The sequence below is a fragment of the Myiozetetes cayanensis genome, unplaced genomic scaffold (assembly GCF_022539395.1).
Source record: "Myiozetetes cayanensis isolate MyiCay16 unplaced genomic scaffold, myiCay2020 scf1, whole genome shotgun sequence".
Lineage (NCBI taxonomy): Eukaryota > Metazoa > Chordata > Aves > Passeriformes > Tyrannidae > Myiozetetes > Myiozetetes cayanensis.
In genome coordinates this window covers 41,181,230-41,205,528 of record NW_026086604.1, presented here as the reverse complement: position 1 = coordinate 41,205,528, position 24,299 = coordinate 41,181,230, and the positions used below count along the sequence as shown (strand labels likewise).

At 40.0% G+C, this 24,299-nt stretch overlaps 1 protein-coding gene across 1 annotated transcript in view; it reads right to left on the bottom strand.

The window, feature by feature from the left end:
• Positions 1-24,299, bottom strand: part of LOC126636298 (ethanolaminephosphotransferase 1-like) — a 60,353-nt gene that overhangs the window by 4,884 nt on the left and 31,170 nt on the right. The window contains exons 6-9 of the mRNA XM_050308324.1: positions 16,936-17,044; positions 6,936-6,984; positions 4,629-4,809; positions 568-750 (exon numbers count right to left, since the gene is read on the bottom strand). Of these exons, the coding sequence (XP_050164281.1) occupies positions 568-750; positions 4,629-4,809; positions 6,936-6,984; positions 16,936-17,044 (522 nt within the window). The remainder of the gene's footprint in view (positions 1-567; positions 751-4,628; positions 4,810-6,935; positions 6,985-16,935; positions 17,045-24,299) is intronic.

The window sequence follows — 24,299 nt, the reverse complement described above, 5'->3', positions numbered from 1 at the left end:
AGTAAAAATGAATTTAAGCAGTAATTCAGATGACAATAAAGGATGAGTCTGAGATCTAGCAGACACAAAAATGCACTGGTAAGACTGAATGAACTGGAAGACTAGCTATTTTGTCAGCAAATTCAAAGCAAAGTTGGCCTTATTTTATTAATTCTATCCATGGCACTTTGCATTTTACCTCTCTAGTTTTTCAGTCAGGTAACCTCAGGAAAAAGAAAGGCCAAAAAAAGGAGTGGGAGTGTTCATGCCACATTGGTCAGCTGCTACATAAACCCAGTCCATAAATATTCTGATTGTGATGGGTTTAAAGCGAAAACTGCTTTGGTACATTGGAACAATTCAAGTCACTGAAGTTGTTGCAAAAAGGCACTGCCTGTAATAAACTGACTTTTTTTTTTTTAACTTTAGACTAAATTAAAAAAACCAAAACAAAACAAAACACAAAAAACCCCTAATTGACCTTTCAGACTCCTGGACCCTGCCCCATCTAGAAACCGTTCCCAGCCCCCATCTTCCTGCCCGCCCCGGGGCAGCTCTTCCATGGCTGCTTCGGAGGCACCCGCTCACCACGCAGACCCCGTAGTGCACGTGGGCGGCTGTGACCAGGGCGGTGAACACGGCAAGAACAGCTTCTTCCATCCAGCCCAGCAGCCCGGAGATGGCTGCGTACACCACCAGCGCCAGCGGGAACAGGAACCAGTGGAAAAGCTCCGGCCGGGTGCCGCTCATCTGGCAGATGATCACCTTGCACTGTTGGAGCAGAAGGGGCCAGGTGAGAAGCGCTGGGTCAGCCCCTGGGGGACCAAGTAAAAGCACATCCATTTTCTCTGTGGGTTGCTTTGGATGAGGGGAAAACAAGGCTAGAGTTCAAAATGGGGCTTGTTTCTGGTGAGAAGATTACTATAGGTGCATCTTTGTGCCCTCACAAATGTCCTAAAGGACATTATTAGAAGTCATTTAAAATACATACTTTTCTGGAGACAGCATTTTGACACGCTTTATAAGGCGAAGCACATCTTCACAAAAGGGAAGTTTGTTTGCCATCTTACGCTATTACAGGGGCTCCTGAAGTTGTGATCCCAAATCAAATGTGCCACCACTTAACTTAATCACTGGGAGAGTGTAATGGTATTTTAATCACGTGGCGTGACAGAAATGTCTTCTGGTTCATTGTATGGAAGGGAGGGAATACAATAGATGACACTTCCAAATCCTGTTTTTCTTTTCTAGCACTCCTTCATGTACTAAAACACCATTTTCTTGGCTCAGTCATGGCAGTGGATTTCCCGGAGATGTAGTTGGGGGCCCAGAGAAAGGGATCCCGCTCAGAATGAGGGAAAAAAATGAGTATATGGTGCATGATTTAACTGAAAGCAATTAGCTTAATTCTACTGAGTTCTTGAAACCTAATGAGATGAACTCACTTGAAGTTCAGCATTTTAAAACCCGTTAAGCACACCGAAGTGTTTCGCCTAATTTAGGCTCCTTAAGAAATGTGTCTCACATACACCATGCCCTTTACAAAAATAAAAAGGAATTTAGGCACATCTGAAATATTTTACTGATTTAAGTTTCACTCAAAATTGAAATGTGGCTAAAAATAGATTTTATGTATCCTGAAAACAGTAGAAGAATGAAAAACTCATTCCCTGTGCAGTGCCTGAAATCTTATGACAGCAGCAGTAGGAGTCTGATCATAGGGAAAAAATACTGGCTTTACTGCCTGTTCTGTGGAAGCTGAAGAATGCAAAAATAAACCATGAAAAAACAATTAACTTTCAATAACAGAAGAAGTAAGCATTTGTACCTAAGGCTAATATTTTCACTTACAATGCATTCTCAGTATTGATTGTGAATTTTTTTAATACCACTAGTTTTATGGGTCCTTTGGGAATCATTCCAGAGGGTATAAGAAATTGCTAAAGCAATCTATATGCTATAATTTTTCTTCTAAATAATTGCACCTGTCCAGAGGTTGAATTTTACAGTGTTTTAAACCATTATTATATCATGTTAAGTACAGTACTGGCTTTTTCATAAAGATTGCTTATTAATATTTGGAGCAATTCACCTTCAGTGTATCACAGGACTGCAAAATGGACTACGCTCTCCGATCCTCCCTCAATTCCTTTTTTCCCTTGGTCCTGAAGCACTGACTGACACTACAAGTGAGGCAAAAACAGCATTAGGAGATGAAGGCACTGGTGTCTGGATAGGGAAATGGGAAAGAAGAGGTAAGGGACAGCGCCCTGTGCTTTTCCATCCCCCTCACCTATGCCTTCCAACGCTTCCCTGGCCCTGCTGAAGTTAATCCTCTAGGAAACTGTGGTTTGAGTAGGGCCTTAATGTCTTCTCCCTTACCATTTTCCCTGGAAGGTTCCTCAAGAAGCACCTCATGAGTCTGAGCTGCTCTAGCTCATCATGGCAAGCCACCACATCAGCCACTGCACTCCTGCCATGGGGATGGCTCAGCTCCCCTGCGTGGGACTTACCCACTCCATCACTCCTCCTGGACTCAAATACGTGCCTCTGAGGGCTTCCTACATGGGAGCTGTGGCAGCTGTGCTCTGGGGTGGTTTGCTCACACCTGGATACTTGTGACACTTGCCGTATGAACAAATACCAAAGCCAGGTCAGCTTCCCAGCAAGAGGGGTAGTCAATCCACAGGCAGTCCCACTGCCAGCTGTGGGGACTGGGAAAAGAAGTGCTTCTCTCACGGGTAAGCAGCTTTCCTTTTTTAGGCCTAGGAGGACTTACTTCCTTAGTTTAGCCAAAAATGCTGGATACAGCCCTGCTTTCTGCCTGCTCCCTACTTGCCCTGACACTGCATGGCTGCGAGACCAAGTCTGAGACCAGGCTTTTAGCTTAGGGAATCTGCTGGGTGACCAAATATGTTGTCAAAGGCATGAGAAGTTCAAGATACTGGCAGGTAGAGAAACGTGGGCTGCAGTTTGTGGTCTACAGAGCAGATAATGGAAACCCAGTGTGTCAGGCTATCAAGGAGAAGAAAAGTATTGCCATGACAAGCCTTACTCTGATGCTGGAAGAAAAGTGTGTATAAGGGACCAGTGGAGGTGAAAGGAAATACAGGCTTGTTTTTCAGCTTTAAGATGTTATAATTTCCAACTAACACCCATACATTTTTAATGCTTGCTTTTAAAATGTTAAAAATTTCATCTAACATGCATACATTTTTAATTCACGTGAGCCTCCGACACTGCAGTATGTGTTTTGGGAACAGAAAAAACAAGGCCTGAAGAATATATATTGCACTTGATGTCTGACAAACTGCAGTCTATAAAGAAACTTTTGGTTTGCCTTGCTGTTTTTCTTCTGCAAGCATCCTGCCACAATCACTCTTGGTTGGTTAAGATGTATGTGCAGAAACTGCCATCTGTCAGACTCTGAAAGCATTTTCCCTACTGGCATGAAATAATTTTATTTCTTATTTTGGAATCTATGCTATTCTTTTAAGAAAAAGGGGTAGATTAGGTAATGAAGAATGCATACAATAAAACTTAACACATCTGAAAATAACCTCCTTTTCATGAGATTAAGTCCTTAAGATGGAACTGTTTGATCTGTGACCCTCAGAAACATACATTTATAGGATACACCTAACGAACATTACAATTATGATTTCTTTCCCATTCCTGAATACAAGTTTATAGAGGCATTATGCTTTCTCTTTTAAAATCCCACATTTTTTAAGATCTCTCTCATAATGCAAGGCACTTCAAGCCTTTCACTTTTTAAATCAGATGTAGCATTGCTCAGTGACACAGTTTTAGATGGTGTTGGAGACTATTTTCCTAAGATGACACTAGGCACTATCCTCTAGGGTATTTTTAGCTTAAATGGAGGAACACCTTTCTGCTTGGCTACTCTCCTGGCAAGAAGAGAGGCAAAGGGCTTCCTCCAGAGAAGAAAGCTCTGGGTTACCTGCAGTGCTCAGCACCACTGTCTGGCTGCCCGGGCTGGTACTTCACGGAGGTTTATGTTGCCTCACAGGCATTAAAGGGGGGAAACTGGTCACAATGATGTGGTATGGGAGAAACTAATTTGTGGGCAGAGAGCCATCAACGAGGCCACTACATCCCTTCACATCTTTCCCTAAAACATGCTGTCAATGGTATGGCCTTACTCTAAGCAGTGAAGGGAAAATGTAGGATCAGCTGAACTGCAGGATACAGGAATACATGTACAACACTAATGGGCACAAGAGCAAGGGAAAGCCACAGCACCTCTACTCTTGCTAGTAAATCTGTACCTGTTTTGACTGTATTTCTGAAGTAAAGCCTCCCTGGGGCTTTCATAAACCCTCAAAAAAAAAAAAAAACCAAACCGCAAAAAAACCCAAAGCAAAACAAAACAAAAAAATCCGAGAACCCTCATAAAAGTGTTATGCTGTGGCAGAGTAGGTATTTCAGTACTGTAAGTGTCCCTAGTCCAGACAAGTGTTATGGTGTATTTTTATATGACAGAGCACAACACAGAGGCAGAAGAACTGAGTGACTCTGCTGATTTTCGCTATATTTTCTGTCCCCTTCTGTTTATTCACATAAAAATAAAATGCTATCTCTAAATAAACTATCTCTAAATAATATCTCACCTCAAGTATACTTACAATAACGTTGGAGAAAGCAACCCCAACCATCCATAAAAACAGTCTTGGTTGCTTTGCTAATATGTTGCTTGGAGATAAAACCACCCAGACTGTAAGAAGAACGAACAGCAACAGAGGTGACACAAGAGGTAGGAGTCCTTCATACAGGGAATCATTCTTCAGTGTTTTCTTTAAATGTGCTCTGTAAGTAAATACAATAATTTTATGGATTTAAGAAATTGGATTAAGAAAATTTATGCATTCTATTTCCACACAGTAACTTCAAACTCAGCCCAGGAGTTCATCTTGCAACACAGCTGCCTGTGCAAATGTGCAGACATTTTTCAAGAAACTGTAGTATGCCCAAGTAACATTTATTTCTGGGGTTAAATTCTAAATTATTCACATAGCTCCTGGTCAGCTTTACCTGCTCACCATTGCCTGGCAATGGACCACTGAGCTCTCATGAAGTGAGCTGCAGTACTCTCAAGTGTACAGGCATGCCATGAATTCACAAAAGAGGATGAAACTTATAACATGAGACATGGAATTGTTTCAGTCAATACGCCCCATGTTTTCAGTGGCAGCACAGTCAAGCACACGGCTGGCAGGTATTGCTGTTGTTTAGGTCTAGTCTGCTAGACAATACTGTACCACTGTCAAAGTACAGCCTAAAGGGGAGGCTTTTTTGGCTAATTAGAGTACAGGAAAATTAATGATGCATTGTGTTTTCTTGGATACTTTAAGCTGGCTTTTAAAGGTGGTGCTATTAAAGGCAGTAAATGACTGCATTTTATGTAATTTAGGAAAATGGTAACTGTAAGGTCAACAGCTTTTACCTGTATCTTGCATCTTTCTCACTCAGGCAAACCTCATTCTGAGGTTATAAAAGGAGTAGGAGGTTTAATTTACTAAAGTAAAATTTACTACCATTAAGTTTACTACCATTAAATTATTCCTTCATACCACTAGTTCAGAAGAGCAATTCTGTGTTTGAAGTGTACTGGGAAATGTCCTGCTTAAAATCTCTGAACATATGTATTTATAGAAACAGCTAGACAAAAATCCAAGAAATATCTTTCTCATGCCAAAAAGGAATACTCTTCTCCTAAAATAAAACTGAGAACAGGCATCGGGATGAAGAAAGAGAGGAGATGATTGGAAAACTCATCATCAAAGAGCTTGTATGTGCATTCTTCAAGCAAACCTGACTGGATTTGTAAAATGACTGTGCCATTCTGTTGAGAGGAATGATAAACCCACTGGAAGGCTTGAGAGGAACCGTGTCAAATGATGACTTGAAAAAGAAAACACTAAACAAAAGTCATGACATGAAAGGAAGGAAAACAAAAGCGAAATATTCATTGGGGCAAATGCTGCTACTGCCAGGGGCTGACATGCACAAGGTGCTTCCCTCCTTCACTGAGTTGTTCTCAAACCAGAGTCCCTTGCCCCACTGGTTCCCAGTCCCCTGCCCCATAGCCCAGCTTTACTGCAAGTCCTCAGCTTTTCCTGCCCCACATCTCTTGACTCCCCATTCTTCCTGCCTCAAACTCGGGGCTGTTCATGCTTCTATTAACTACACTGAGTACTGCAACTCGAAAAGGGCTGTGTAGGAACAATGAGATATTGTGTTATAGTCTCTTCAAAATTTAAATGTTAGTATTAATTTCCACTAATTCCTGAAGATGGGCAGTGACAGTCCCTCCTCCAGGACACTTAGGACCTGAGAGACCTCAAGTGACAAATGAGTGAAATGAGCCATCAAACACTAGTAGAAGGCAGGCTGCATTAATAAAAATAGGCCATCAGAGTATAAACTCTGGATGAAACTCCTAGGTGGAGCAAGCCAGCTCTTAGATGTAATCACAGCTTGCCACCTGCCTAGCTTATATCTGATAGCAATTATCTGCAGACTTCATACAGAGGAGAGTTTTGCAGAAGGACCTGGAAGACAGTGAAATACTTCACTGTGTGTAGGATGATCAGCTACAGAATTTTACTTAGTGCAGGCAGAAGTTACAAATCACATTTGATTGCAAATAAAACACAATGTTTGTAACCAGCTTTTATCAGTTTACTGTGCAGGACCACTGTGAGACTGCCTGGAGAATGGCAAGTGAAAGGAAAAGGGGAGAGCTGTAAACATGGAAAAGAAACCAGTCAGATTCTGAAAACTGACCAGAAAAATCTTTTACTATGTTATCAGCATCTGGATAAAGGAGCTAGGCTACTTTAAGCACAAAATTTATTTCTAATTGAGGAAACCCTTAAATATACATAATTAAATGCGAGGGAATAGAACTTACTTAATGTTAATTAACTTACCTGTGAATATTGTATAGTGTTTGTGGAAATGAAAGAAATAAACTGAAGCCTGGAAGAGAAAGAGATTAATATGTAATGCTACACTGATGACCTCAGAGTTTTCTCATATGATAACAGAGCTAATCTGCTATTTAAAAAATGACTCAGCATTCCTGTACTCATCAAAGGATACAAACTGAATTTGGAAGCTTTTGGCAATAATAAAGCCTTCCTCATTTTTGCAGAAGTTAGCTGCTAGAAATAGTTGCTGATACAGACTTTCTTGTATAACAAGTGACAAGAACAGAAAGGATTTTAAAAATTCTGATGTAGCTAATAGGTAGGACCAATTATTTTTCATACAGGTTTCTCTGCTGGACAGCCGTATTTTGCATGAGCTGCTGTCTACGTAGAAAAAAACCCCAAGTCTGACACCAAAAGCCTTCCAGTGGAATACAGAAAGACAATTAACCTCAAACAGTGCTGTTTACATTACTGGGGAAAAACGTGTTTATCGTTCATTATATTAAGGGTAAACTAATGATCTGTTTTGCTGATGCAATAGCTAAAATGAATTAATTTTCATGATATGTCCATCATTTGAATGAGTGAGGGTTTTTTACTATTTTTTTTTTTTTTTTTAATAGAGGTGTGATCTTTCTGGAGCTCAGCTTTAACTCCCAAAGCACAAGTTCATCTTTGCTAGTGCTGAGTCTGTCTGCACTGCTCCTGGTAGTATCAACACAGCTGCCAGCAGCCCCAGAGCTGCCTGAAGACCCTGTTGTACCCCCTCTACCAACACCCACATCCAAAACACATCAGTCCACCCAAGGGTCAAAGAAGACTCCAGCAAGAAGTAGAAGTTTGAGATTCGAACAAAAAAAGCCACTATATCAGTCATCCTAACTAGGTGAAAATATATATAAGACTTCTTTAATCTCTGTATTTCCTTGTAGAGCTCTTGGGTTTGTTTTCCCACCACCACCCCTTTCTGTGTATTGAGGGCTTTTCCCTGGTCTATTTACTGCTTGGACATTGCTCTAGGTAGCACATTTCATATATTATAAGGCATGAGGATTAGGTTTACTGCACTAAATTAATACATAATTCCTGTTTGGTTATGAGCAAGAAAAGCACTCTGATGTGCTAAACCTTCTGGTATTACTCTAAAAAAAAAAACCAAACACCTCATTTAAGAAACACAGGGTACTGTTTGTACAGAAAAGTAGAAAACTTTAATATAATTATTAGAAGTAAGGGGGGAAAAAAGAATTAATAAATAGAGGAAAGAGCTGATTTCAGATGACTTTATACTGGGGTTAACGTGGCATAGCAGAGTCTTGAGAAATGTCAGTGTTTACTGTTCAGTCCTCATCAAAGACATACCCAAACGTTTAGCACGCTCTGGCCACTCAGTGGTAACTCAAGAGAAGGAAAACTAAAAAAAACCGAGAATAGTGGAGATCAGGATTGTTGAAGAAGTAAAAAGGGATGCAATAGATAATCTGTCTGTCCAGTCTTGCTGCTTATCTTTTAAAGAGAAGGGAACAAAGAACAGGAAAAAAAGAATATCCAGCCTGTAAATAATTTCAGGTATTGCATTTTTTTTCATGCTTACTTCTTTGTTTTTGCTTTTTATAACAAGTAAGATAAAGAGCTCTGCTTCTTTACTGTGGTAAAAACTCCCTATCAAACAGCTGAAGGATGTGCAACTGAAGTAATATCCCATTTATTTTGTCGATGTATTTCTAAAATTCACAGGTTTAGTGCCTTCAGAGTGATCTGTGTTTAATGTGCACTCCAGTTAGCTATGTTTTCTATTAGGCAGGGAGGGCTAGTTCAAAAAAATCTTGAGTTACGTACAGCAGTTCCAACATCTGTATCGCATTAGAGCAGACATGAGACAAAACATTGACTCTTGAGGTTAAATCTAAATTTCCTGCTGCAATCCTGAAGTTTGATTTGTTAGGAGAAAAGCAACCAAGAGGAACAGAAATAGAGACTAGAACTAGAAATAGAATTCAAAGAGCAACGGTTGCCAACAATTTGTTATTTTTATGAAGTGCCATTTTAGTTAGAAATAACACACTGACCACAAACAGTCCCCCAGCTAGCTAAAAGCCACTTTCCAAATGGGGCAGTTCCACCAGTTACTCCCCTGTATTTTAACACAGCTTTGCTTTTAGCAGAGGGAGAGCTGAGGATGCAGCAAGGAAAGCAAAGGGTGTTCCCCTGTTTCTTAGGGGATTTTCAAAATTCCATCATTTCCTACAACATGTTGCTTTCCCATCTTTTTTTAGCTAAGGAGGCCTGGCTTGGGGGCTGCTTTTGGTACTCATTAAGTCTGCTTTTTAATTGGCATTAAGGATCCCTTTGTGCCCAGGAGCTAAACTGCTGCATCCGCATTGCTGCCATTCCCCGCTGCTCTGAGGAACAAAAGGTGCAGCCTGGAAAGCAAACCCACTGCTGGCTCTCTGGCACTCAGCCACCCAGGCACTGCCCAGAGTGATGATCACAGAGCTTTTTTTTTTTTTAAATGTCTTAAAAGTGCATATTTTATTTTAAAATCATTTTTAAAATCCAAGTTCAGTGCATTAGACGTTTTTAACACATTAAAATAGATAAACATTAAAATAGAACTCCTCACGTGTTCTTAGAAGTATTACTGCTCTCTCAGTATTTTTTAATTTCTCCTTTGATATTTTCCCATTTTCCAGCTGATTTAAAATCCAAGACCCAATTTTAAGAGCATAGGCCTATATTAACAGCAGAAATACCAAAGCACACATGGGTGGCACAGATACACACAGGAAATTCTTGTGTCACACCAGGCTGAAGGCTGAAGCCCAAATCCTCGGATTTATGTACAATCCTATTGTCAGTCCTTCTGCCTTGCACTATCTGGACTCCCTTTTCAGAGAAATAAGCATTCAAAAAGCTCTTTATTGGGAATTATCTTGTTCATATTCAAAAAACCAAGTAAAACCAAAACCAAACAAATCCCAAAACATTCATAAATTCAGGATTAAAGACAAGTCAGAAATGAAGGCATTATCTTATTTTCCAAATATATATATATTTGTGTGTATATATATATAAACAGAGATACATACAGGCATACACCAACATGCATGCATATCCACATGTGTGCAAAAGAGATCAAAACGTAATTCCCATCAATTTTAGATTTCATCTGGTGCTTTCAAATTCAATTCCAAAACAATAAGATGTCTTGTGATATAGCTGAGTTAAATTGATAATAATTAAAAAAAAGGTAGCATGTGATGAATATCGCAGTACATTGTCACCTATGTTATTTAGACTAACAGTAATCTATTTTAGTTTCATTACATGAGGGCACTTTAAATGCTCATGTAACTAAATTTAAAGGCTACTGAAGACCTGCAGGCAGTCAGGTTGTTTCCATGACATGCTGCAGTTACTTACTGCAGCTGTCATACCTGAGTTAATTTAGGCATTTCTGTGAAATACAGACCTGCTTTTGTTGTAGAGAAAGAGAAGGTATGGCCAGAAACAAACTGCTGACACTACTCTCAGTTCTAGAAAATGCTATTTCAGTAACCAACCAGCCCCCCACTGGCGCTCAGACAAAAGCAGACAGCCTGATGCAGGTAGCCACGTTTCTGAAAACACAAAGCCTCACAGACTGTAAACACTGCTAAATAAAGAAGCAAGTCTAAGACACATAAACCACTATTTTAAAAGAAATTACACTGCTTCAGAGGAAGGACAGTGTTTATCTTTGCTGTTTATCTTCTCCACACCTTTGCTATCATAAATCCCCTTTGTTGGTAAGTTCCTGACAAATGAATCATCCTTATGCTGTCCTAAGGAAAGCACTGAAATATTATTTGTTAAGAACTGGATTTCCTGATAGTTAGAAGTTCAAAATGAGGCAGTGCAATTTAAGGATGCAGCCTTAGGTGAACACCACACAGGAAACTGTGAATTTGCTCAGGAAAGTACCATCCCTGCTGTACTTCCCCTAAAAAAGACTCCCCAGAGTATTCATCTCATTTGAGAGGCAGGGAATACGTATGTACAGACCTTCTCCTGGGCATATTGCAGAATTTGAGCAACTCTTTAACAGTAGACAGTTGTTACTTGCATTTCAGCCTACAAATGAAATACTATCACCCTCCTCCTCTCACTCTTCTATTGCCCACATCTCCACATGGCCTTCTTCAGTGTACTGCTTGGCCTTTCCATCTCTAGATTAATAATTCATCATAGTCAGTGCTTGCTGTAAATATATGGAATGTTATCATTTACCTTTCTTAGACACCAGACCAAAACAATTAAATTCAAAATATTCAGGCCTCAATATTTGCTTGGACAAATATTTAAATACTTTTTTTTTTTCCAGATTTCTTGCACATTTAGAGCAGCTAGACACATGAAAATATCTTAACACACTGAATATTTAGCACAATTTTCAGTGCCTGGAAAAAAGCTTCATCAAAAGGTGAGCATTTAAAAGCACTTGTAACTGGAACAGCAGCTTTTTATGGAACAGTGTGACCTTCTCAGGCATGTTTTGAGAAGATGACTCTTTTAATTGATTGTGAAAACAGATAATTGCATATTGAACTGTCCACTAACTATAAAATTACATTTCATCATTATATAAAATGGCAAACTTTAAACTGCTTCGTAATTGAGGGGGGTAAAATAGCTTAGAAAATGAGTGTATAATTTTCAGACTTAATTGAGCCTGCAAAGTCTGAATGCATTAGGATGAAAAATACACTGAAACTGATCTACATAGTATGAAATTATTTTACAGGATTGAAAGAACAGTGTAAACATGAGCACTGTCTTCACGCACAAGGTTAATGTAGGTTTTGGATGTTTAGCATCTAAGATATTTCTTCAGTATAAAGATTGTAAAGGGATGCATTTGTCATGTTTGTTGACAAGGGATGCGTTTATAGTGTTTGTTGATTTTATACCTTATTTTCAGTGTCTAAGGAAGTACACACTGCATTTATCTCTCTTGAACTGAGCTGTAAGATAACAATTAGCATTTTGAGGGATTAAGTGCAGACTGAGGAATTAGTTTATGGATGTAGCTACTTCTTTGATGTAGTACTGTTCACACATCATTCTCTTTCTGGGCACAGCAAGAACTGAGCAGCAGAGAAATGGTGCCTTTCTTTGAAAAGCCCAGGCTGGCTTCCAGAGGGATTCCACCAGGAGAGCTCCCTTGTTTGACCTTCTCCTGGGGCTCCCACCGCCCCTGAAATGACTCCTCACAGCTAACACCACCAAACTCACTCCCACCTGTAGCCAGCATCCTGCGACACTGCTCTGCCTCCGGCCTCGAGTGCTCTGCTTTTCTGGGTTATTGTTCTGACTGGTTCAGATGAGTTACTCCAAACATGAACTCAACAGCTTTTTTAAATATATATCTCAAGTGACAGGTGAATATTTCACACTCTTTACTTTAACAAAGTCTTGGACAATCTGTCACAACAATGCCTTAATAAATGTTGAATTAGTGACAGACATGTAGAAGCCAATTCATGTTAACCACACTTTTCAAACAGGACTGGTCAAAGCCTGTCAGAGCAATAACATTTTGAAAACATATCATTTAACATTTAACCATTCAACTAGTCATCATTAAGGCAGAACCATCAGCCACTTTGCAATGGGAAACTATAGGAAATCACTACAGAATGCCTCATCTGTATGGAGTAGAAAAAATTTATAACTTGACCATGGCCTCCTAAACATTTTCTGACACTGAAAAAAGGGCAGGCTGCTGTATGATCACCTGTGGCAAGGACTTCGGTGTCCTGCTTTGATACACAGGAGGTGACACAGTGTAAGGACAAGGCCTTGCTTTAGATAGATAACTGTGCTTTCCCACTGACAGAATTCAAATACTTGGCATGTTTCAAATGTTATGGCTTGGTCTCATCATTAGTTTTTTGCTGCTATTACGTATTAATTTATGAATTTACTTCTCTTTTTATATACTTAAGTAGTTCTGAGAAGAGTGAACCTCAAGGAACACACTCTACAGAGGTCAGCACAGAACCCAGTCCAACGCACATCAAAGGAAAAGAATTCTGAATGCTTTGGCCCCATCTCTAAAAAAAGGTTTCAGATCTCTGACAGGCATTAGTATTCAATTCACATTTCATGTTCAAACCTGCACTTTGAAAATTTGTCCCAACTTTGCCACAGACTTCAGTAGCCCAGATCTGGGCACTGTTGACCAGATAGAGTGGACTCAAATGTGACAGCATGTCTGGATTACAGAATGGTCTGCCCCATGTGCCACACACACTGATGAAGTACAAGGTATCCACTCCATGCTTTAGTGATCCTTTACCACAAAACCTGTCCCAAGCATGGAAAATGCTTCATTTAGAACTTGAATCCACAAGTCATTTAACAGCAGTGTGAGACAGAAATCATCATCAATTAGTAATGCTACTCCCTGAACTACAGATGCCCTACCTGTCAGTGAAAATCTTCTTATGAAGTATACATAATCATTTGTGGTACTAGATTTTACGTGCGGGATTGACTGTTTTAAAATGCTTATTGTAAATATTTTATATTGCTCTCAACGTGATAACACAGTGACAGGGAATGCTAGGCATGCAGGATGCCCTGGAGGGGAGAAAATAAATGACAGCTCTCACCCTAGTGCTACCCTTTGAAGGGACCCTACTTAGCCAGATAATGCTATGGGACAATTGTGGTTAAACCCCAAGAGAGTTTTTGGAGTGTCATCCACAGGAGCCTTGATGAGTGCAGAAGTAATTAGTTCCAGATGAGCACACAGGCACATAACCTTAGAAAGGTCTGGCTGCTTTTATGTTAGGAGAGAAAAGCCATTTCTGCCTAGCAGCCAGGACAACATGCTCTGGAAAGAGGAGAAGGACCTTCTTCATTGGTTTGGTGTCCAGCTATGTGTGTGTTTCGGAGCTGAAGGATGGAATCCTCTCACTGCCTGTGAAAATTATGGGTTTGTGTTTGCTGGATAGCTGAAAAATTCCCGTGAAATACCATGCAGAAGTTTCGCTGTTTTACAGGGCAGTCCTCTGAGGTTGCTGCTTAGCAGCCCAAGACCTGGCTTTCCTACAGGTGTTCACAGTGTGCCAGACAGTTCCCAGGAGCACGCATAAAGCTCTCTTGGGAGGCTTTCCTAAAACGTCTAATCTAAACACCAGTATTGCTGCACTTTTATGTATATCTTTGTGTGTTCTGGCACCTGATAAAAACTCCATTATTTTCAATGAGCGAGTGTCACCTGGTGATACCTCAGCTTCCTCTGAGGAGGTGCTTTTGCAGAGTTCATCCTTAGGTTATATATGAGCTTTTTTCTTCACCACCACCCCCCACCAAAACTCCAGGAAAGACATCTGAAAAACACTCTTGTACATCTCGTTTGGACTTCTTCCCACTACACAAGGTACTAGCTGAAGCCCAGCTGTTCTCGGAGAAGTGACGGCTCAGCAGCTGAACTCCTGTTGTGCACAGGACAGTAAAAGCACCAAAAACAAATGCCAAGTATTACTGATGGAGCAGCTACAGGTTCATTGTTAAAAGGACCACTACTGACTACTAAATGCCATCAGACGGTTAAGGACAGCCAGTTGTGGTTTAATGGCTCCTCTTAGGATCCTGGGAAAGTAACTTGTAAAAAGCTGTCAGAGGCCCACTACATTGCTTTGTTTTTAACTAGCCACAAAGGCATTTAACTGAGCACGCCAGAGAGTGGGCTCTCTCATACAAATGGTTCTGGCTGAGCAAGACACACTTGCTGCAGTCTCTCTAATGGAGAAAATAATTCCATCCACTTGGCTGCTTGGCCCTTGGCAGGTTACATACACAGGTACATTTTCTGCAGTCACAGTGGGGTGCTGCAGTTTATCACAACCTTCTAGAAACTTTATATATCCATAGTCACTGTACACAGGTTATCCAGTGATAACCACCTTAATCACTATTGCTGACCTGAGATTCAAATGTGTGGTGAAATGGCAGTGCTTTCTGGATCAGCCATTGATCCTCAGTGGAAGGATTTACTTTTTTAATATTTAAATTTAGTGCCTGTTTTTAAGAAATTTACTAAGCACTGTGATGATTCTGCAATATAGAGTCAACCAAGACTGTTTCTTGCATACTATAAACTCACATTTTAACTATAATTAAGCTGCAAATTTTGCCATGTTTAATGGCATTGTGGATAGTGTGTGAAAGACAATGTTTTTTAAAGAAATTTTTTGGCTCCTGCTTATACCTACTCTGATTGGGATAATGATGGAAGAAATACTCCGTTCTGTGCTCACAGATCCATTCATTCAAGCATACCACAGAAGACAGAAGCAGTACTTCTTTCTGATGCTAATGGAACAGTCCATCAAACCTTGCTTTCCAGCTGGTTTTGGTAGACTATGAAAAAGGATGCTCACTGCTGCAGATCTGATGACACTGACATGCTTCCCTACCACAAACCTTCCTACTGTGTTGAACAGTTTAAATTAAACCTTCATCCATGGCTTCCCAAGTGCAAGGGAAGCCATCAGTGTACTCACTGAACGGGCTGTCACGTGCTTTAGTGGCAGGAACCAAAGCAGCACTGTACATAGCACAGACCAAGTTAATGTTCAATGGACAGGCCCCAGCTACCACTTTACCCCAGCGCTGGCCTAACCTGCCACTTCTGGGTGAGCCAGCATCCATCTTTCCTGGACTTGCAGTGCTGCTTTGAGAGCACAAATCACTCCCTATCTACTCCTACGCCTCTGTCAAGCTGAATAATTCACTGACTACTGAAAAGGCAACCACTGTTTTTTCCCCTTCCTTTATTTCTTTTCCTCAGAGTGCCTAAATCAGGCCTGACAAGAAAAAGACTGTATAATCTTGGTCACACGCAGTCAATTTTATACTCTGGGTAAAGCACAAAACCATGTCCTTGCACACGCTGCTCATTGGAAAGCACAGCCTGAATGCAGAGTCCTTTCCAACCTGGGAATTCTGGGAATCACTGCTGGGATGGGAGATGGTACCTGCTGACACCTTCCCATAGGAGAGGGTGGTGAGAGAACATATCAATGCAGTGGACTCAAAAGCCCTCCCCTCAAATGCTCAGATGGCTCCTATCAAGTTGACACTAGGTGAGCACCTGTATCCAAGTCCTCCATTTGGCTCAAAAGCAGAAGACATTTCTTGGGAAGTAAGTACAGAGTGTTTGTGTCAAACAGGTGCTTTGGTGCCCTCTTCTCATCACTTGTATGCTCATGAAAATCTCTAAAATATGTATGCTAATTTCTTCACCTCCCAAGCAACACATCAAAGCCATTTTTCATACACACAGTTTTAGCTAAGACTACCATGTTTTTAAGTCATTAAAATGTAACTGCACTTGTTCTCATCTAGCTACAGCAGCTTAAAAACACAGGGTGCTTATTTCAAACTACACCGAGAGTAACAAATAATGAACAAATAGCTATTGCTGTGTATGAAAAATGCATCACTTCTGTTCAGAAAGGAATTCTAAAGAAGAGCCTAGAAACAACCTGATTCTTATTCATATTTACAGTTGTGCCTCTAAGATTATTTAAATAATGTCTTCATTCCCACTATTCATAATGTTTTGGAACATAGTGTGCTGCAGGCCAAAACACTGAACTTAGAACATATGTTAATGTGAATGACATTTCACCTGAGTGACAAGAGGAGTTCCTGAGACTTTGGGAGCCAGCCAGCCAGCACACTGCACTGAACTGCACAGGCATATGAGGAGTATTTTCTGTATTATTTGTGTGCAAGAGGTAGAAATTCAGTGAGGAAAAAAATCTTCCAATATTATCTACTTTTTTAGTTTCTCAGTATTAGCCCTTTTAATCAGCTCTATTCTTGTCTATTTTGTAATATCCAAACTTACAAAAGAAAAAAAAGAAAGAGGGAAATATAAGACATATCTAATCAAAATAATTAAAAAGCAGTGTATTTTTGCTTAGATTTGGACACTTACCTATAAGCAGGATTACTAATATGTCTGTAATGTAATAACCGAGCAGCAAAGGCTTCTGCCAGACTTCCACACCAACAGCACTGGTAAGCAGATATGCTGCTATTAATACCTATAGAAGAGGTATTAATAAATAAAAATAAATAAAAATAAATAAAAGATAACATATTGTCAGTCCTCTACTTCTAAAGGCACAGGATTTCAATTATCATCTTGATACAAATGCAAAAGCAAAAAAATTATGCAGAATTATTTTAAATGTATGAAATATGGTAAGCAAGCAACTTCCCTGCTGATTGCATTTGTTCTGCATGTAGTTGCATCTGTTTGCATGTGGCAAGTATTACTGACTTACCTTTTCAAAATAACTAAGTTCTAAATCCCTTCTAAACACCACGTCTCCCCACTGCACATGCACTTTCTTGGTTCTGGATACAGAATTCAGAATTAGCAACAGGGTTAGTTTTGCCGCTCAGCCCCCTGAACTGATCACAGTCAGATGTCATTAGGAGTGAAAGGACGCGTACATGAGACTCACAGTTCACTTGCTGAAGTGCCACCAGTTTCAGGAGAGATGTAAATGCAGTTTCTGCTCTCTCTTCAGAGTTAATTTTGTGACCCAGATGAGGTTAGAAATCTTAATGCAGCCCAAACCCTATAGCTCCCACACCAATACTTCTCACATGCACTCTACTTACTACCTGTGGCAGCACCACCTACAGCTCATGGCACAAACTGATAAAGTTTTACCACTTCAGATGTATAATATGCTAATACAGCACTGTGTGTGATGCAGTGGTTCCCAAACCCTTGTGCTCTTGATCCCACCTCCGCAAGGGACCCCATTTTCCCTTGAAACCCATTTCCTTGTTTGTCCCAGGCCACCCACCCCCTGCAGCCCCTTCTGCTGCCAGCACCCAGCTAACGGGACTGCTGCCCTGCTCTTTCTCTAGGCTCTTTTGTTCTTAGCTGTTCCGTTTTCCCATAGGGCCCATAAGAGGCTGTATGTTCCATGCTACACTTCAGCTCTAAATTAAAATGACAATGTTAATTATAATGCCATTTAGAAAACTGCATATTCATCTATTTATTCCTGGCTAACATTTAGCAACCTTTATATTTTCCATTCAATACAGCCTCTTACTCTGGGATGACAAATGTTTTTCAGCTTTGTTTGTATTATAGATTTTAGTATGTATTATTTAGTTTTTTAAACACTCATTTTTCACTATGTTGTGTGTTTTCTTCATTTTAATTTCAACCAACACATTTAATTTTATTAAATTAAACGCTTTAACTGTAAGATACACTGAAAATCTCTTTTTTAAATAACAGGCTGCTTAGGATCACAGATTAATAGCAGAACACTGAAGGCACTTAAACTCCCTATTACATGTGGATAATACTATATTTGACTTCACTTACTTCTCTGTAACTAAATTCAAGATTCTTGCTCTATCAGGATGTAGCTCTTTAAGAGTTTTTGCTTGGGTGTGACACTGCAGAACTGGATGTTTGAATTTGCCTGTGCAAGAACAAGCAGCACAACAGATTTGCAACAGAGAAGAGGAGACACTAGGCAGTGTTACATCTTGAGCCACTGAAGACAGTGACTTAAATTTTGGTCTAAATGAAGGACATGTACAATGCGTTTTGCAATCCACTGCATCAGAGCTAACATTTGGTTTTCTGAAAAAATTGTATTATATTATCCATAAGACATGATGGATGGAATCATGACCCCATCAGAGTTGATGGCAAAACTCCAACCGGCTTTGATGGAGACTGAATTTACCCTCACACGTTGAATCCTGAACAGACTTTTTTGGCATGTGATAAAAGAGGAACATCAGTATTATCCGTTATTACAGTCAGTACTTTTGGCAGGGCAGCCATGAGCATCACTGTCAGATGTCAGCACACATCCAGGAACAGGAGTGCGGATGCAGTGAGCTCTCTCAGGGAATGCCCTGCCCTGGGATTTGGTGATGCAGCACTCAGATTGAGTTTGCCTCTTATTTAACAGATGTAATGTATGAAAAAAACACTCTTTGGCTTCAAATTTGTGGTGTGTTGCTTTTTCAGGACTCGTCACTTTGACTTCACTGAGGCAGTCTCAAAGTCCTCCTTTAGAAAGCTGTGTCCCTTAATCTAAGATATATTAGCAAAAAATTAAGATTGTCGAAATGATTGGCTAAAGCTAAGTATGTTAATCAGCTGTATAAAAACTGCTTTTAAAGGCACTGTTGGTAAAAAAATAAATAAATAAAAATCAGTGTAAAGCATGTCCCTAAGCGCAACTGAATAATTCTACTTTAAGAAAAGATGACCAAGTTTTTTACTTATCTCTCAGCCATCGATCAGCTTTAGTACTTTTCAGATATAAATATAGTCATGCAGTCTTTTGTAAATTGAGAAGTCCAAATTAAATAACACAAGTGAGGGCTATATGGCAAAGTAGTGCCAGACATATACAATCTTGGATTTCAACTCACTGCAGCGTCTGACCAGCCATTTTTGGCTTGCCAAGGCCTTATCTATGAGGACAAGGAGTACTTATGCTGAGAAAATTCTGGAAATACAAGGTGTTATTTTGTAGGCCCTTTGACATGGCTAAAAGCAGGACAGGTGGCTTCTGAGCAGACTCCCTATCTTGTCACAATTTTATAATTCACAGCAACATAGTCACTTTTGGTCCTCTGTAAAATCAGAGTAGTTCTTTGATGTTGCATTGGGAAAATTCTATATAATCATAAGGCATTATAACCCCTCAAAGTCTTCTAATTTCTAGTCTTTTAACTGTTCTCTAAAATATTTAATTTTTTTAATCACCATCTCTAGCATGTCTTTCCAATACTGCAGGTGTAAGTTTTGTGGCCACAATATTCTAGACTCTGTGTGTACATACAATTTTTTTTCTCCTACGTGCTTTACAATTTCTGTTTTACACACAGGCACATTTAGTATGCTGTGTGATATTCTAAACAGTGGGGAAAAAAAATCAAGCATTTTCTCATATTTTTTAAAAAATGTGGATATGCTTTTAAATTCTTCATGATTTCACAAAAAACTTGACATTAATTTTACGGTAATATTCAGTTTCACTAGCATATTGCTATAGCATTAATTGTTCATGTGTTGAAATATTTTCCATTAACACAGGGCTCAAACTGAACATCTTGAAAGCAAAGACATTTAACATACAAAGTTACTTTCTCTTCTGAAAATAAATGTGACACTTGCCTAAAAGAGCCAGAATTATTTCCTGCAAGTGTTTTCAATAGTACTTAGTTTTAACATGATGTCCAATTTATCCATTTTAATTTTTTCTCAGCCTTTTTTCTTTCAATAAGTAGTTGAAGGTTGCAAATTTAGCCTGTAAAAAGTTTTTCCTAAAAAGATCACTTTGCATTTAGACATGATAGGTAACCAGCTAAAGGCACATGGGAGATTAATTAACCAAGAAAGGTTTGCACAGAATCATAATCAAGTGGTTTAGAATGAAGCAATCATCTGCTGCAGAAAGAGCCTGTGCACAGCAGCCTCTTATGTTTAAATTTCACATGGCTACACCATGGGGCTTCCCTTTAGATAACTGAGGATTGAGATCAGTTTCCAGCCATGTCTGGAAGCAGCTTGAAGCAGACACCATGGTCTGGCCAGAACTGCTTCCACGCTGCTATCTGTTCTGCCACTTCCACAACTCCAGTGTGCTCCTGCATTTGGAACTAAATAATAATAATATTTAATCACAAGAAAGACTATGCTTTCCACAGACACATCAAATTAGAAAAACTGGAAGTGAATATCTTTTTAACTATAATTAAATGGTGAATCCTAGTAACGTGACCAAAGAACAAGACATTTGCATCTTTATTTTGCTTTTTAATAGACAACTTTGTTTGCCCCTCAGAAAAGCTAAAAATTTTTTCAAGGTGTGATGTGCACTTGCATTGCTTGAGATTTCTCTGTCAGTTCCTAAAAAGCTGGCAGAGATCAGCTTCCCAAGAATAGGTCACATGAAACATATTTCAGCATGAGTTTTGTAAAAAGCTTGTAAAAAAAAAACCCACACAAACCTGGTATATGGCATCCAAACAAAAAAAACCTTTCCCTGCTTTGACCCAAAGGAAGAAGGAAAGGAAGTTCTACACTGTTTCAGTTCCTGTCTGCATCATGGATTTCATTTATTCAGAGTTCCAAGGCAGGCCGAGCGTTCTCCCTGAGACTAGGTGGTACTGTCCAAAGTCCTCTGGCAGAAGCAGCTGTTAAAGCATCTTAAACCAAAAACCTGGGGCTCATGGTCCATGTACCCATCCCTTCAGGCATGACCTTATATATATAGGATTTCTGGTCATCCTCTCCTTACAGGACAAGGGCTGGGCCAGAGAGAGCTGCATGCTGCCTTTCACATTTTGCTGCTTGTGCTGCTTTTGAGCTTGGCCTCGTGGCTGGGGAGCAGGAGAGGAAGGAGAATGGAATCATCTGGGTCACTCCAGCTCTCACACAGCTCTTCTTTTCATTTTTAAACTTTTATTTAAGAATATAAAGGGTGCCTCCTGTTACACTTAAGGCAGCACCAATGGAAGAAGTTATCATTACATCATATTAAGAAAAAATGAGTATTTTGTTCCCCTACTATGAACTCAACTGCAGTGGCTTAGGAAAAGCAACAGCAGGATTAAGGGAGTATTTCATTAGGGGAATATTAAATTTTTCAGGAGGAAAATAGTTTGGGTTTTGGTTTTTTTTTTTTTTTTTTTTTTTTTTTTTTTTAAATCAGGAGGATGTCTGTGAAAATTAGCATATGGCAAGAAGGCTGAAGTTTTCATTTCCCAAGAAAGTTTTGCCTTTTTTTCCTCCAAGAAGTTAATTTGCAGATATTAGCTTTCTTTAGTTGGGTTTCTGACAAAAACAAAAGTCTTTGTCCTCTCAAGATGTATCCAAGAGAATTTCTCACAGATTATAGCAGAGATTTATTTTTCAGCCTTTTCTTCAGACCATAATTCTTGGGATTTCCAATAGGTGTGCTTACTCAAAAGTGTATGAGATATTGTCTAGAGTCTATGGTACAGAGGCTGCTCTCCCTGCATCTTTTTCTGCTCACTCAGGAGTCAGCACAAGATAGCTCTTTGTGCTGGAGAGAGGAGAGAGAGTAAGGGTTTTCCCTGGTGCAGATGCCTCCTCCTTGATTCTGGATCCAAAAATGTAACAGTCCTCTGACCAAGCATCTCTCAGACACACTACAGCCAGTTTTCAAGTTTACAAACCACAGCCTCCTGTAAATGGCTGTCTGCTGTAATCAAAGCTAATTGGAGTGCCAATTACAGCCCAGCTAGAGTAATTGGGTTACCAGTTGTGATGAGTCATCAAGTCACAGAAAAATGTGATCTGCGTAAGTCCCACAAATTTCTCTATTCATAATGAGGTACTTTTTCATGAGGAACAGCAGCTCTTTTTATACCACATGTAAGGCAGAGCATGTGAGCGAGCTGTCTGTGTTTATATAGAGTGGAGCTGACTCAGCAGCAGTGTCCTGGGAGCCACATGCCAGTTCAGTTTTCATTAAGGTCAACAGTTATCTATTTGCACACTTATACAACTACTTTTATTTCTTGAGTTTTGGGGTGATAATGAAGCCCGGAGTTCCTGGCTACCATCAAATTTAGAAGCAGAAGCAGGGGACTAGACCACCTGAGTGTCTGACATGCCAATGCAATAGCACCACATTGTCAGTGAAATTCATGAAGACAGAACAGAGAGGTGCATTCCTGCAGCAATCCAGCTAGGAATGCCATGGAGGAAATAGTGAACTAAGCACTGGGAATCAGTTTGAAAGCAGCCTGCGAGTGCTTCCACACTCTCTGCCTTTAAATATGACTGGGAATATCTGGCAGAGAAGCAGTGGGGAAAAGAAAAAGCAAGGGGAGCATTACCTTTCTTACTTATCACCAGCCATTTGCTATTGTCCCCAGTATCTTCTCCACCAAGCAACTGGAGATGAACCCTTTAAGAGTGCACACACCATACAAAATTTGCTGAATGCGTTTACAAATCAAGAGCAATTTTTTAGGGAAATTAGGACCTTTTACTGGACTAGTTAGGACAGCTGGGAAAAAAATACATTATGTACTTTCTGGTGTATGTGAAAAATGTAGTTTGGTCTAATAGAAAAATACTACCTTGATCCAAATTCTGTTTTGTCTTTGTTCACAAGGCAATCACAAGTACAAAAGCTATTTTTTACAGATGGGAAAACTGACATACAGAGATTTCAATAGTACAGTCTTCCACCACTGTTGATGACTGTGCTAAATAGCATAAAAAAAATCTGACAGTTAGAGGCTTATCACTTTGACCATAGCCAAATCATCACAGAAGTTACTAGAAAGCAAGTGTGCAGGACAGCAATCCAGCATCAGAGGGAAACAGGAAATAGCACTTGTTAGCACCTTGCATCCCAGTTAATCAAAGCAGTTTACAAACTTTACTGATATCCAGCCTCACCACAAATCTGTCAGGCAGGGAAATGTTATTGGCATTATTCCCCAGACAGGAGAGCAGTGCCAGGGGCATAGGTCACTACCAGCACTGACACAGTTAACAGAACTTCTCCTGTAGCTGATACCCATTCCCATATTTAAACACTAATAGGGTTCGGATGCTGGAGAAATCCAGCAGAGCTTTCTAAACATTCACATATACAACAATCATCTGACCAATAAGTGAAATTGGTTTGAACGCAGCTATTCCTCTCCTGCTGGAAGAACTTCAGCAAGAAGCCTCATACAGACAGGACTGAAACTTGCAGACCAGCTGGCTGCCTAATGTCTTCATCCTGAGCCAACTTCTTCTCCCAGAACCTATTTTCTAGGGGATGACACAGATGCACCACAGCTGGACCACCATCTCTGAGTTGTTCTCAAACCACTGGATGCTGATTATGTTTACAGCAATACATCTGCAGTCATTAATTCAAATACAATATTTCCATTAAAACACATATTTGAGTATTTGTCAAACTTCTTTTCAATTATGTATATTTGGCTGTACCTTTCATCTCATGCCTGTGACAGGAAGCTCAGAAGACTGTGACTCTGCTCTTCAGGCTGCAAGAGCTTGGCTATGTAAGAAACAGATAAGCCAGCCCAGAAATCCAGTGCTGGGCCCTTGGAAGTGCACCAAGCTTGTTACTACTGCTGCTCATTTGAGGACTGAGGACACCACTCACTGTGGTGGCCTGGGCATGTTTCTGAAGAGGTCCACCTCAAGGTAGGGCTGTAAGCCAGTCAAGAACTCAGCTGGGGCTGACTGTGGGCTGATACGTAATTCATGTTACTGAACGTCATTCCCTACGAGTTTTTGAC